The sequence below is a fragment of the Oncorhynchus mykiss genome, chromosome 21 (assembly GCF_013265735.2).
Source record: "Oncorhynchus mykiss isolate Arlee chromosome 21, USDA_OmykA_1.1, whole genome shotgun sequence".
Taxonomy (NCBI): Eukaryota; Metazoa; Chordata; class Actinopteri; order Salmoniformes; family Salmonidae; genus Oncorhynchus; species Oncorhynchus mykiss.
Genome location: NC_048585.1, coordinates 6,795,790 through 6,810,789, shown reverse-complemented (window position 1 = coordinate 6,810,789; position 15,000 = coordinate 6,795,790). Strand labels below are relative to the sequence as shown.

The 15,000-nt window shown below is 47.3% G+C and overlaps 1 protein-coding gene across 4 annotated transcripts in view; it reads right to left on the bottom strand.

The window, feature by feature from the left end:
* The window catches only part of LOC118942844 (LARGE xylosyl- and glucuronyltransferase 1-like), a 166,811-nt gene that overhangs the window by 68,941 nt on the left and 82,870 nt on the right, over positions 1-15,000 (bottom strand). For all 4 annotated transcript variants that reach the window (XR_005038485.1, XM_036956703.1, XM_036956704.1 and 1 more), the window contains 2 exons: positions 7,458-7,581; positions 6,630-6,801 (listed from right to left, as the gene is read on the bottom strand). Coding sequence is in view for 3 of the 4 variants with exons in the window: in XM_036956703.1 (XP_036812598.1) it covers positions 6,630-6,801; positions 7,458-7,581 (296 nt within the window). In the remaining variant the exon portion in view is untranslated. The remainder of the gene's footprint in view (positions 1-6,629; positions 6,802-7,457; positions 7,582-15,000) is intronic.

Here is a 15,000-nt window from a genome sequence, read left to right as displayed (position 1 = left end):
GTTAGAGACAGAGACCCAGCAGGGGGCTGTAGGGGCAGTTAGAGACCCAGCAGGGGGAAGTAGGGGCAGTTAGAGACAGAGACCCAGCAGGGGGCTGTAGGGGCAGTTAGAGACCCAGCAGGGGGCTGTAGAGGCAGTTAGAGACCCAGCAGGGGCTGTAGGGGCAGTTAGAGACGAGCAGGGGGATGTAGGGGCAGTTAGAGACCCAGCAGGGGGCTGTAGGGGCAGTTAGATACCCAGCAGGGGGCTGTAGGGGCAGTTAGAGACCCAGCAGGGGGCTCTAGGGGTAGTTAGAGACCCAGCAGGGGGCTGTAGGGGCAGTTAGATACCCAGCAGGCGGCTGTAGGGGTAGTTAGAGACCCAGCAGGGGCTGTAGGGGCAGTTAGAGACCCAGCAGGGGGGAGTAGGGGCAGTTAGATTCCCAGCAGGGGGCTGTAGGGGCAGTTAGATTCCCAGCAGGGGGCTGTAGGGGCAGTTAGAGACCCAGCAGGGGGCTGTAGGGGCAGTTAGAGACCCAGCAGGGGGCTGTAGGGGCAGTTAGAGACCCAGCAGGGGGCTGTAGGGGCAGTTAGAGACCAGCAGGGGGCTTTAGGGGCAGTTAGAGACAGAGACCCAGCAGGGGGCTGTAGGAGCAGTTAGAGACCCAGCAGGGGGCTGTAGGGGCAGTTAGAGACCCAGCAGGGAGCTGTAGGGGCAGTTAGAGACCAGCAGGGGGCTGTAGGGGCAGTTAGAGACAGAGACCCAGCAGAGGGCTGTAGGGGCAGTTAGAGACAGAGACCCAGCAGAGGGCTGTAGGGGCAGTTAGAGACAGAGACCCAGCAGGGGGCTGTAGGGGCAGTTAGAGACCCAGCAGGGGGCTGTAGGGGCAGTTAGAGACCCAGCGGGGGGATGTAGGGGCAGTTAGAGACCTAGCAAGGGGCTGTAGGGGCAGTTAGAGACCCAGCAGGGGGCTGTAGGGGCAGTTAGAGACACAGCAGGGGGGGATGTAGGGGCAGTTAGAGACCCAGCAGGGGGCTGTAGGGGCAGTTAGAGACCCAGCAGGGGGCTGTAGGGGCAGTTAGAGACCCAGCAGGGGGCTGTAGGGGCAGTTAGAGACCCAGCAGGGGGCTGTAGGGGCAGTTAGAGACCCAGCAGGGGGCTGTAGGGGCAGTTAGAGACCCAGCAGGGGGCTGTATGGGGCAGTTAGAGACCCAGCAGGGGGCTGTAGGGGCAGTTAGATTCCCAGCAGGGGGCTGTAGGGGCAGTTAGAGACCCAGCAGGGGGCTGTAGGGGCAGTTAGAGACCCAGCAGGGGGCTGTAGGGGCAGTTAGAGACCAGCAGGGGGCTTTAGGGGCAGTTAGAGACCAGCAGGGGGCTGTAGGGGCAGTTAGAGACAGAGACCCAGCAGAGGGCTGTAGGGGCAGTTAGAGACAGAGACCCAGCAGGGGGCTGTAGGGGCAGTTAGAGACCCAGCAGGGGGCTGTAGGGGCAGTTAGAGACCCAGCGGGGGGGCTGTAGGGGCAGTTAGAGACCCAGCAGGGGGCTGTAGGGGCAGTTAGAGACAGAGACCCAGCAGAGGACTGTAGGGGCAGTTAGAGACAGAGACCCAGCAGGGGGCTGTAGGGGCAGTTAGAGACCAGCAGGGGGCTGTAGGGGCAGTTAGAGACAGAGATCCAGCAGAGGGCTGTAGGGGCAGTTAGAGACAGAGACCCAGCAGGGGGCTGTAGGGGCAGTTAGAGACCCAGCAGGGGGCTGTAGGGGCAGTTAGAGACCCAGCGGGGGGATGTAGGGGCAGTTAGAGACCTAGCAAGGGGCTGTAGGGGCAGTTAGAGACCCAGCAGGGGGCTGTAGGGGCAGTTAGAGACACAGCAGGGGGGGATGTAGGGGCAGTTAGAGACCCAGCAGGGGGCTGTAGGGGCAGTTAGAGACCCAGCAGGGGGCTGTAGGGGCAGTTAGAGACCCAGCAGGGGGCTGTAGGGGCAGTTAGAGACCCAGCAGGGGGCTGTAGGGGCAGTTAGAGACCCAGCAGGGGGCTGTATGGGGCAGTTAGAGACCCAGCAGGGGGCTGTAGGGGCAGTTAGAGACCCAGCAGGGGGCTGTAGGGGCAGTTAGAGACCCAGCAGGGGGCTGTAGGGGCAGTTAGAGACCCAGCGGGGGGCTGTAGGGGCAGTTAGAGACCCAGCAGGGGGCTGTAGGGGCAGTTAGAGACAGAGACCCAGCAGAGGACTGTAGGGGCAGTTAGAGACAGAGACCCAGCAGGGGGCTGTAGGGGCAGTTAGAGACCAGCAGGGGGCTGTAGGGGCAGTTAGAGACAGAGACCCAGCAGAGGGCTGTAGGGGCAGTTAGAGACAGAGACCCAGCAGGGGGCTGTAGGGGCAGTTAGAGACCCAGCAGGGGGCTGTAGGGGCAGTTAGAGACCCAGCGGGGGGATGTAGGGGCAGTTAGAGACCTAGCAAGGGGCTGTAGGGGCAGTTAGAGACCCAGCAGGGGGCTGTAGGGGCAGTTAGAGACACAGCAGGGGGGGATGTAGGGGCAGTTAGAGACCCAGCAGGGGGCTGTAGGGGCAGTTAGAGACCCAGCAGGGGGCTGTAGGGGCAGTTAGAGACCCAGCAGGGGGCTGTAGGGGCAGTTAGAGACCCAGCAGGGGGCTGTAGGGGCAGTTAGAGACCCAGCAGGGGGCTGTATGGGGCAGTTAGAGACCCAGCAGGGGGCTGTAGGGGCAGTTAGATTCCCAGCAGGGGGCTGTAGGGGCAGTTAGAGACCCAGCAGGGGGCTGTAGGGGCAGTTAGAGACCCAGCAGGGGGCTGTAGGGGCAGTTAGAGACCAGCAGGGGGCTTTAGGGGCAGTTAGAGACAGAGACCCAGCAGGGGGCTGTAGGAGCAGTTAGAGACCCAGCAGGGGGCTGTAGGGGCAGTTAGAGACCCAGCAGGGGGCTGTAGGGGCAGTTAGAGACCAGCAGGGGGCTGTAGGGGCAGTTAGAGACAGAGACCCAGCAGAGGGCTGTAGGGGCAGTTAGAGACAGAGACCCAGCAGGGGGCTGTAGGGGCAGTTAGAGACCCAGCAGGGGGCTGTAGGGGCAGTTAGAGACCCAGCGGGGGGGCTGTAGGGGCAGTTAGAGACCCAGCAGGGGGCTGTAGGGGCAGTTAGAGACAGAGACCCAGCAGAGGACTGTAGGGGCAGTTAGAGACAGAGACCCAGCAGGGGGCTGTAGGGGCAGTTAGAGACCAGCAGGGGGCTGTAGGGGCAGTTAGAGACCCAGCGGGGGGATGTAGGGGCAGTTAGAGACCTAGCAAGGGGCTGTAGGGGCAGTTAGAGACCCAGCAGGGGGCTGTAGGGGCAGTTAGAGACACAGCAGGGGGGGATGTAGGGGCAGTTAGAGACCCAGCAGGGGGCTGTAGGGGCAGTTAGAGACCCAGCAGGGGGCTGTAGGGGCAGTTAGAGACCCAGCAGGGGGCTGTAGGGGCAGTTAGAGACCCAGCAGGGGGCTGTAGGGGCAGTTAGAGACCCAGCAGGGGGCTGTATGGGGCAGTTAGAGACCCAGCAGGGGGCTGTAGGGGCAGTTAGAGACCCAGCAGGGGGCTGTAGGGGCAGTTAGAGACCCAGCAGGGGGCTGAAGGAGCAGCACTAGATACCTGAATCTATCTAGCTAGTTTTACCTCTTTGCCTGAACATTCACAATGACAAGCTACTATCTGCATACTGTCTCTTGGGTAAAAGAAAGCGTGGGAGGCGGAGACTTCAATATTAGACATTCAGAATCCTAAACCACCAATCACTGTTAATCCAAACCAATGTGCCTGCGATACGCTGCTTAAGAATCCCTGCTTGGGAAAGAATGATTGGCTGGCTAGATGGAACAGAGAGTGGTTTGAATTCTAATTGAACTGTAAGTAGTTCTGAATTCTAAACATTAAAATAGAATACATTATGGTAATTACAATTCTTTTTTGATGTCACAATTCAGTGTCTGCACTGTAGGTGATTTGTGCTATAGTGGTTTGAAACACCTAATGGAATTGTAAGTAGTTCTGAATTCATTAAAATAGCAAAGTGGTAAGAATTTAAGTTTCAGCACTGTAGGTGGTTCTACTTCAAAAATGGGATAAAACCACAGGTTTAAAATAGGGAGTACTAAGCATCTAACACGTTGCTGCACACCTGTGAATGTGATAGAATCCATGCGCCTCCCTAATGGCACTCTATTCCCTATATAGTGCACTACTTTATAGCACCCTATTCCCTATATAGTGCACTACTTTATAGCACCCTATTCCCTATATAGTGCACTACTTTATAGCACCCTATTCCCTATATAGTGCACTACTTTATAGCACCCTATTCCCTATATAGTACACTACTTTGTCCAGGGCAAATGAGGCTCTGGTCAAAAGTAGTGCACTATATATGGTAGTGCACAGCCATTTGGGCTGCATTGTCAGTATGTGAGAATTCAGTGGGGGGGGGGGGGGCTAACTGAATGGGCGAGAGGTAGAAAGGACAGGCTAACTGAATGGGTGAGAGGTAGAAAGGACAGGCTACCTGAATGTGTGAGAGGTAGAAAGGACAAGCTAACTGAATGGGTGAGAGGTAGAAAGGACAGGCTAACTGAATGGGTGAGAGGTAGAAAGGACAGGCTAACTGAATGGGTGAGAGGTAGAAAGGACAGGCTAACTGAATGGGTGAGAGGTAGAAAGGACAGGCTAACTGAATGGGTGAGAGGTAGAAAGGACAGGCTAACTGAATGGGTGAGAGGTAGAAAGGACAGGCTAACTGAATGGGTGAGAGGTAGAAAGGACAGGCTAACTGAATGGGTGAGGGGTAGAAAGGACAGGCTAACTGAATGGGTGAGCGGTAGAAAGGACAGCTAACTGAATGGGTGAGAGGTAGAAAGGACAAGCTAACTGAATGGGTGAGAGGTAGAAAGGACTGGCTAACTGAACGGGTGAGAGGCAGAAAGGACAGGCTAACTGAACGGGTGAGAGGCAGAAAGGACAGGCTAACTGAACGGGTGAGAGGCAGAAAGGACAGGCTAACTGAACGGGTGAGAGGTAGAAAGGACAGCTAACTGAATGGGTGAGAGGTAGAAAGGACAGGCTAACTGAATGGGTGAGAGGTAGAAATGACAGGCTAACTGAATGGGTGAGGGGTAGAAAGGACAGCTAACTGAACGGGTGAGAGGTAGAAAGGACAGCTAACTGAATGGGTGAGAGGTAGAAAGGACAGGCTAACTGAATGGGTGAGAGGTAGAAAGGACAGCTAACTGAATGGGTGAGGGGTAGAAAGGACAGGCTGACTGAATGGGTGAGAGGTAGAAATGACAGCTAACTGAATGGGTGAGGGGTAGAAAGGACAGGCTAACTGAATGGGTGAGGGGTAGAAAGGACAGCTAACTGAATGGGTGAGAGGCAGAAAGGGCAGGCTAACTGAATGGGTGAGAGGTAGAAAGGACAGGCTAACTGAATGGGTGAGGGGTAGAAAGGACAGGCTAACTGAATGGGTGAGAGGTAGAAATGACAGCTAACTGAATGGGTGAGGGGTAGAAAGGACAGGCTAACTGAATGGGTGAGAGGTAGAAATGACAGCTAACTGAATGGGTGAGGGGTAGAAAGGACAGCTAACTGAATGGATGAGAGGTAGAAAGGAAAACAGTGTTGAAACTGAAGTCCCCTAGAATGGACTGTAACAGGGTTGAAACTAAAGTTAATGAACAGGGTGGGGTATGAACAGGGTGGGGAATGAACAGGGTGGGGTATGAACAGGGTGGGGTATGAACAGGGTGGGGTATGAACAGGGTGGGTGTTGGCTAGTTGTGAAGCATAATGTGAACTGTTAATGAAGATTGATCCAAAGCCCATCCAAAGGTAATACACAGTGGGCCAGAAAGGGAGTCATTAATCTCTGGAGTCCACCTCCTCCCTCCCCCAACCTCCCTCTTCCTCCTCACAGAACAACAATAAGCAAATCATCAATTTTATTTAAATTCACGTCCTGAATAGACTACTCAATTAGGAACCAAACGTAGCCTAGTGGTTGGAGCGTTGGGTCAGTAACCAGCAGGTAGCCTAGTGGTTGGAGCGTTGGGCCAGTTACCGGAAGGTTGCTGGATCGAATCCCCGAGCTGACAAGGTAAAGAAATCTGACGTTCTTCCCCTGAGCAAGGCAGTTAACCCACTGTTCCCCGGGCCCTGAACAAGGCAGTTAACCCACTGTTCCCCGGGCCCTGAACAAGGCAGTTAACCCACTGTTCCCCGGGCCCTGAGCAAGGCAGTTAACCCACTGTTCCCCGGGCCCTGAACAAGGCAGTTAACCCACTGTTCCCCGGGCGCTGAGCAAGGCAGTTAACCCACTGTTCCCCGGGCGCTGAAGATGTGGATGTTGACTAAGGCAGCCCCCCCGCCCCCTCTCTGATTCAGAGGGTTAAATGAGGAAGACACACTTCAGTTGAATACATTTAGTTGCACAACCAACTAGGTATCCCCCTTTCCCAAACAGAAGAAAACTTACTTGAAACAGGGAGGGACTAACTGACCTTGTCCAATAAGAAACACTCATTTTAGTTTTGCTAGTGGGTCCTAATGAATACAACCCCCTTAGCAGAAGCAACAGGAAGCACAATTACACCCCAACAGGAAAGGATGTAGTCGCCTCACCTTTGAACTTGTGGAAGACGGCCCAGAGCTCAGCGATGTCCGTAGCGAAGGTGATATCTGTGTCCAGGACGATGACTTTCTGCAGGTCTGGGGGTAAGGTCTTGGTGAGCACCAGCTTCATCAGACCGTAGATACCGGAGTAATGCTTGTTGGGGATCCACGACACCTCAGCCTGACAGAAGAGAAGGAGGTAGAGGGTTAACAGACACGAACCAGACAGTCTTGTTGAGGAACCATGAAACCTCCGGTATCAACAGACACGAACCAGACAGTCTTGTTGAGGAACCATGACACCTCAGGTATCACCAGACACGAACCAGACAGTCTTGTTGAGGAACCATGACACCTCAGTCCAGATTAACAGACACGAACCAGACAGTCTTGTTGAGGAACCATGACACCTCAGGTATCAACAGACACGAACCAGACAGGAGGAACCATGACACCTCAGTCCAGATTAACAGACACAAACCAGACAGTCTTGTTGAGGAACCATGACACCTCAGTCCAGATTAACAGACAGTCTTGATGAGGAACCATGACACCCCAGTCCAGATTAACAGACAGTCTTGATGAGGAACCATGACACCCCAGTCCAGATTAACAGACAGTCTTGATGAGGAACCATGACACCTCAGTCCAGATTAACAGACAGTCTTGTTGAGGAACCATGACACCTCAGTCCAGATTAACAGACAGAAACAGGATGAACAGAGGATGTGTGTGTTTGAGGAGGTCAGATGGAGAAAGACGAGGTACAGAATCTCTCATGTTGACGACAGAAGGAGTAGTGGGGGGGGGGGGGAGTCGGCTGTAGATGTGTCTCACCTTGAGTTCGTCTGCATCATAGAAGTCCACCCTGACAGCAGGGACCATCCAGGTACGGAACAGAGAGGCTAGGATCTGCTGGGCTGTAGAGTCCGTTATGATGTGGAAGTGGAGAGGGTTTCGCCTGCAAGACACACGCACACACGCACGCACACACGCACACGCACACACACACACACACACGCGCACAAACAGAGGGATAAGGTGAGACTCAGAGCATAAGCGCAATACTTTAAAGTATATTTAGAAAAGAACATGAAACATCAATATAAACACACAGAACAACATGAACCCTCTGGATATAAACACACAGAACAACATGGAACCTCGATATGAACACACAGAACAACATGAAACCTCTGGATATAAACACACAGAACAACATGGAACCTCTGGATATAAACACACAGAACAACATGAAACATTAATATAAACACACAGAACAACATGGAACCTCGATATGAACACACAGAACAACATGAAACCTCTGGATATAAACACACAGAACAACATGGAACCTCGATATGAACACACAGAACAACATGGAACCTCTGGATATAAACACACAGAACAACATGAAACCTCTGGATATAAACACACAGAACAACATAGAACCTCGATATGAACACACAGAACAACATGGAACCTCTGGATATAAACACACAGAACAACATGAAACCTCGATATGAACACACAGAACAACATGGAACCTCTGGATATAAACACACAGAACAACATGAAACCTCTGGATATAAACACACAGAACAACATGAAACCTCTGGATATAAACACACAGAACAACATGAAACCTCTGGATATAAACACACAGAACAACATGGAACCTCTGGATATAAACACACAGAACAACATGAAACCTCTGGATATAAACACACAGAACAACATGGAACCTCGATATGAACACACAGAACAACATGGAACCTCTGGATATAAACACACAGAACAACATGAAACCTCTGGATATAAACACACAGAACAACATGGAACCTCTGGATATAAACACACAGAACAACATGGAAGCTCGATATAAACATACAGAACAACATGGAACCTCTGGATATAAACACACAGAACAACATGGAACCTCTGGATATAAACACACAGAACAACATGAAACCTCTGGATATAAACACACAGAACAACATGGAACCTCTGGATGTGAACACACATAACAACATGGAACCTCTGGATATGAACACACAGAACAACATGGAACCTCGATATAAACACACAGAACAACATGGAACCTCTGGATATAAACACACAGAACAACATGGAACCTCTATATAAACACAAAGAACAACATGGAACCTCGATATAAACACACAGAACAACATGAAACCTCTGGATATGAACACACAGAACAACATGAAACCTCTGGATATAAACACACAGAACAACATGAAACCTCTGGATATAAACACACAGAACAACATGAAACCTCGATATGAACACACAGAACAACATGGAACCTCGATATGAACACACAGAACAACATGAAACCTCTGGATATAAACACACAGAACAACATGGAACCTCTGGATATAAACACACAGAACAACATGGAACCTCTGGATGTAAACACACAGAACAACATGAAACCTCTGGATATAAACATACAGAACAACATGAAACCTCTGGTTATAAACACACAGAACAACATGGAACCTCTGGATATAAACACACAGAACAACATGACACCTCTGGATATAAACACACAGAACAACATGGAACCTCTGGATATAAACACACAGAACAACATGGAACCTCGATATAAACACACAGAACAACATGGAACCTCGATATAAACACACAGTACAACATGGAACCTCTGGATATAAACACACAGAACAACATGGAACCTCTGGATATAAACACACAGAACAACATGAAACCTCTGGATATAAACACACAGAACAACATGGAACCTCTGGATATAAACACACAGAACAACATGGAACCTCGATATAAACATACAGAACAACATGGAACCTCTGGATATAAACACACAGAACAACATGGAACCTCTGGATATAAACACACAGAACAACATGAAACCTCTGGATATAAACACACAGAACAACATGGAACCTCTGGATGTGAACACACAGAACAACATGGAACCTCTGGATATGAACACACAGAACAACATGAAACCTCTGGATATAAACACACAGAACAACATGAAACCTCTGGATATGAACACACAGAACAACATGAAACCTCTGGATATAAACACACAGAACAACATGAAACCTCTGGATATAAACACACAGAACAACATGAAACCTCTGGATATAAACACACAGAACAACATGAACCCTCTGGATATAAACACACAGAACAACATGAACCCTCTGGATATAAACACACAGAACAACATGAAACATCAATATAAACACACAGAACAACATGAACCCTCTGGATATAAACACACAGAACAACATGGAACCTCTGGATATAAACACACAGAACAACATGGAAGCTCGATATAAACATACAGAACAACATGGAACCTCTGGATATAAACACACAGAACAACATGGAACCTCTGGATATAAACACACAGAACAACATGAAACCTCTGGATATAAACACACAGAACAACATGGAACCTCTGGATGTGAACACACATAACAACATGGAACCTCTGGATATGAACACACAGAACAACATGGAACCTCGATATAAACACACAGAACAACATGGAACCTCTGGATATAAACACACAGAACAACATGGAACCTCTATATAAACACAAAGAACAACATGGAACCTCGATATAAACACACAGAACAACATGAAACCTCTGGATATGAACACACAGAACAACATGAAACCTCTGGATATAAACACACAGAACAACATGAAACCTCTGGATATAAACACACAGAACAACATGAAACCTCGATATGAACACACAGAACAACATGGAACCTCGATATGAACACACAGAACAACATGAAACCTCTGGATATAAACACACAGAACAACATGGAACCTCTGGATATAAACACACAGAACAACATGGAACCTCTGGATATAAACACACAGAACAACATGAAACCTCTGGATATAAACATACAGAACAACATGAAACCTCTGGATATAAACACACAGAACAACATGGAACCTCTGGATGTGAACACACAGAACAACATGGAACCTCTGGATATAAACACACAGAACAACATGACACCTCTGGATATAAACACACAGAACAACATGGAACCTCTGGATATAAACACACAGAACAACATGGAACCTCGATATAAACACACAGAACAACATGGAACCTCGATATAAACACACAGAACAACATGGAACCTCTGGATATAAACACACAGAACAACATGGAACCTCTGGATATAAACACACAGAACAACATGAAACCTCTGGATATAAACACACAGAACAACATGGAACCTCTGGATATAAACACACAGAACAACATGGAACCTCGATATAAACATACAGAACAACATGGAACCTCTGGATATAAACACACAGAACAACATGGAACCTCTGGATATAAACACACAGAACAACATGAAACCTCTGGATATAAACACACAGAACAACATGGAACCTCTGGATGTGAACACACAGAACAACATGGAACCTCTGGATATGAACACACAGAACAACATGAAACCTCTGGATATAAACACACAGAACAACATGAAACCTCTGGATATGAACACACAGAACAACATGAAACCTCTGGATATAAACACACAGAACAACATGAAACCTCTGGATATAAACACACAGAACAACATGAAACCTCTGGATATAAACACACAGAACAACATGAACCCTCTGGATATAAACACACAGAACAACATGAACCCTCTGGATATAAACACACAGAACAACATGAAACATCAATATAAACACACAGAACAACATGAACCCTCTGGATATAAACACACAGAACAACATGAACCCTCTGGATATAAACACACAGAACAACATGAAACCTCTGGATATGAACACACAGAACAACATGAACCCTCTGGATATAAACACACAGAACAACATGAACCCTCTCGATATAAACACACAGAACAACATGAAACATCAATATAAACACACAGAACAACATGAACCCTCTGGATATAAACACACAGAACAACATGAACCCTCTGGATATAAACACACAGAACAACATGAAACATCAATATAAACACACAGAACAACATGAAACATCAATATAAACACACAGAACAACATGAAACATCAATATAAACACACAGAACAACATGAACCCTCTGGATATAAACACACAGAACAACATGAACCCTCTGGATATAAACACACAGAACAACATGGAACCTCTGGATATAAACACACAGAACAACATGAAACATCAATATAAACACACAGAACAACATGAACCCTCTGGATATAAACACACAGAACAACATGAACCCTCTGGATATAAACACACAGAACAACATGAACCCTCTGGATATAAACACACAGAACAACATGAAACATCAATATAAACACACAGAACAACATGAACCCTCTGGATATAAACACACAGAACAACATGAACCCTCTGTCAGACAGAATCACAGCCAGTGTTTTGGTCTCTGCTCTGGGCTGTCAGACAGAATCACAGCCAGTGTTTTGTATTGCCTCGGGTCTCTGCTCTGGGCTGTCAGACAGAATCACAGCTAGTGTTTGGTCTTGCCTCGGGTCTCTGCTCTGGGCTGTCAGACAGAATCACAGCCAGTGTTTTGGTCTCTGCTCTGGGCTGTCAGACAGAATCACAGCCAGTGTTTTGGTCTCTGCTCTGGGCTGTCAGACAGAATCACAGCCAGTGTTTTGGTCTCTGCTCTGGGCTGTCAGACAGAATCACAGCCAGTGTTTGGTCCTACCTCGGGTCTCTGTTCTGGGCTGTCAGACAGAATCACAGCCCTGGGGGGTAATAAATGCTGTCACATAAAGCCCAGATACAAGGTCTAGACCCAGGATGACATTCAACAGGGATGACAGGATAAACTCCTCGGCGATAATGGATTCCATTCAGAATATTCTTAAAAAAGAGACTGTGTATTTCTGGGGTGAAATATCTCGCTTGGCTCTGTAGACGGGAAGCTGTTATGACATAGCAGATGACATGATTTATTAACCTTAACAATGTGTGTGATCCACAGAATAACAATGTGTCTGATCCACACGGAATAACAATGTGTCTGATCCACACAGAATAACAATGTGTCTGATCCACACAGAATAACAATGTGTCTGATCCACACAGAATAACAATGTGTCTGATCCACACGGAATAACAATGTGTCTGATCCACACGGAATAACAATGTGTCTGATCCAAACAGAATAACAATGTGTCTGATCCACACAGAATAACAACGTGTCTGATCCACACAGAATAACAATGTGTCTGATCCACACAGAATAACAATGTGTCTGATCCACACAGAATAACAATGTGTCTGATCCACACAGAATAACAATGTGTCTGATCCACACAGAATAACAATGTGTCTGATCCACACAGAATAACAATGTGTCTGATCCACACAGAATAACAATGTGTCTGATCCACACAGAATAACAATGTGTCTGATCCACACAGAATAACAATGTGTCTGATCCACACAGAATAACAACGTGTCTGATCCACACAGAATAACAATGTGTCTGATCCACACAGAATAACAATGTGTCTGATCCACACAGAATAACAATGTGTCTGATCCACACAGAATAACAATGTGTCTGATCCACACAGAATAACAATGTGTCTGATCCACACAGAATAACAATGTGTCTGATCCACACAGAATAACAATGTGTCTGATCCACACAGAATAACAATGTGTCTGATCCACACAGAATAACAATGTGTCCGGTTCACACAGAATAACAATGTGTCTGGTCCACACAGAATAACAATGTGTCTGATCCACACAGAATAACAACGTGTCTGATCCACACAGAATAACAATGTGTCTGATCCACACAGAATAACAATGTGTCTGATCCACACAGAATAACAATGTGTCTGATCCACACAGAATAACAACGTGTCTGATCCACACAGAATAACAACGTGTCTGATCCACACGGGAATAACAATGTGTCTGATCCACACAGAATAACAACGTGTCTGATCCACACAGAATAACAATGTGTCTGATCCACACAGAATAACAACGTGTCTGATCCACACAGAATAACAATGTGTCTGATCCACACAGAATAACAATGTGTCTGATCCACGCAGAATAACAACGTGTCTGATCCACACAGAATAACAATGTGTCTGATCCACACACAATAACAATGTGTCTGATCCACACACAATAACAATGTGTCTGATCCACACAGAATAACAACATGTCTGATCCACACAGAATAACAACGTGTCTGATCCACACAGAATAACAATGTGTCTGATCCACACGGAATAACAATGTGTCTGATCCACACAGAATAACAACGTGTCTGATCCACACAGAATAACAATGTGTCTGATCCACACAGAATAACAATGTGTCTGATCCACGCAGAATAACAACGTGTCTGATCCACACAGAATAACAATGTGTCTGATCCACACAGAATAACAATGTGTCTGATCCACACACAATAACAATGTGTCTGATCCACACAGAATAACAACGTGTCTGATCCACACAGAATAACAACGTGTCTGATCCACACAGAATAACAACGTGTCTGATCCACACGGAATAACAATGTGTCTGATCCACACAGAATAACAACGTGTCTGATCCACACAGAATAACAATGTGTCTGATCCACACAGAATAACAATGTGTCTGATCCACACAGAATAACAATGTGTCTGATCCACACAGAATAACAACGTGTCTGATCCACACAGAATAACAACGTGTCTGATCCACACAGAATAACAACGTGTCTGATCCACACGGAATAACAACGTGTCTGATCCACACAGAATAACAACGTGTCTGATCCACACAGAATAACAACGTGTCTGATCCACACAGAATAACAATGTGTCTGATCCACACATAATAACAACGTGTCTGATCCACACAGAATAACAATGTGTCTGATCCACACAGAATAACAATGTGTCTGATCCACACAGAATAACAATGTGTCTGATCCACACAGAATAACAATGTGTCTGATCCACACAGAATAACAACGTGTCTGATCCACACAGAATAACAACGTGTCTGATCCACACGGAATAACAACGTGTCTGATCCACACAGAATAACAACGTGTCTGATCCACACGGAATAACAATGTGTCTGATCCACACAGAATAACAACGTGTCTGATCCACACAGAATAACAACGTGTCTGATCCACACAGAATAACAATGTGTCTGATCCACACAGAATAACAACGTGTCTGATCCACACAGAATAACAATGTGTCTGATCCACACAGAATAACAACGTGTCTGATCCACACGGAATAACAATGTGTCTGATCCACACAGAATAACAACGTGTCTGATCCACACGGAATAACAATGTGTCTG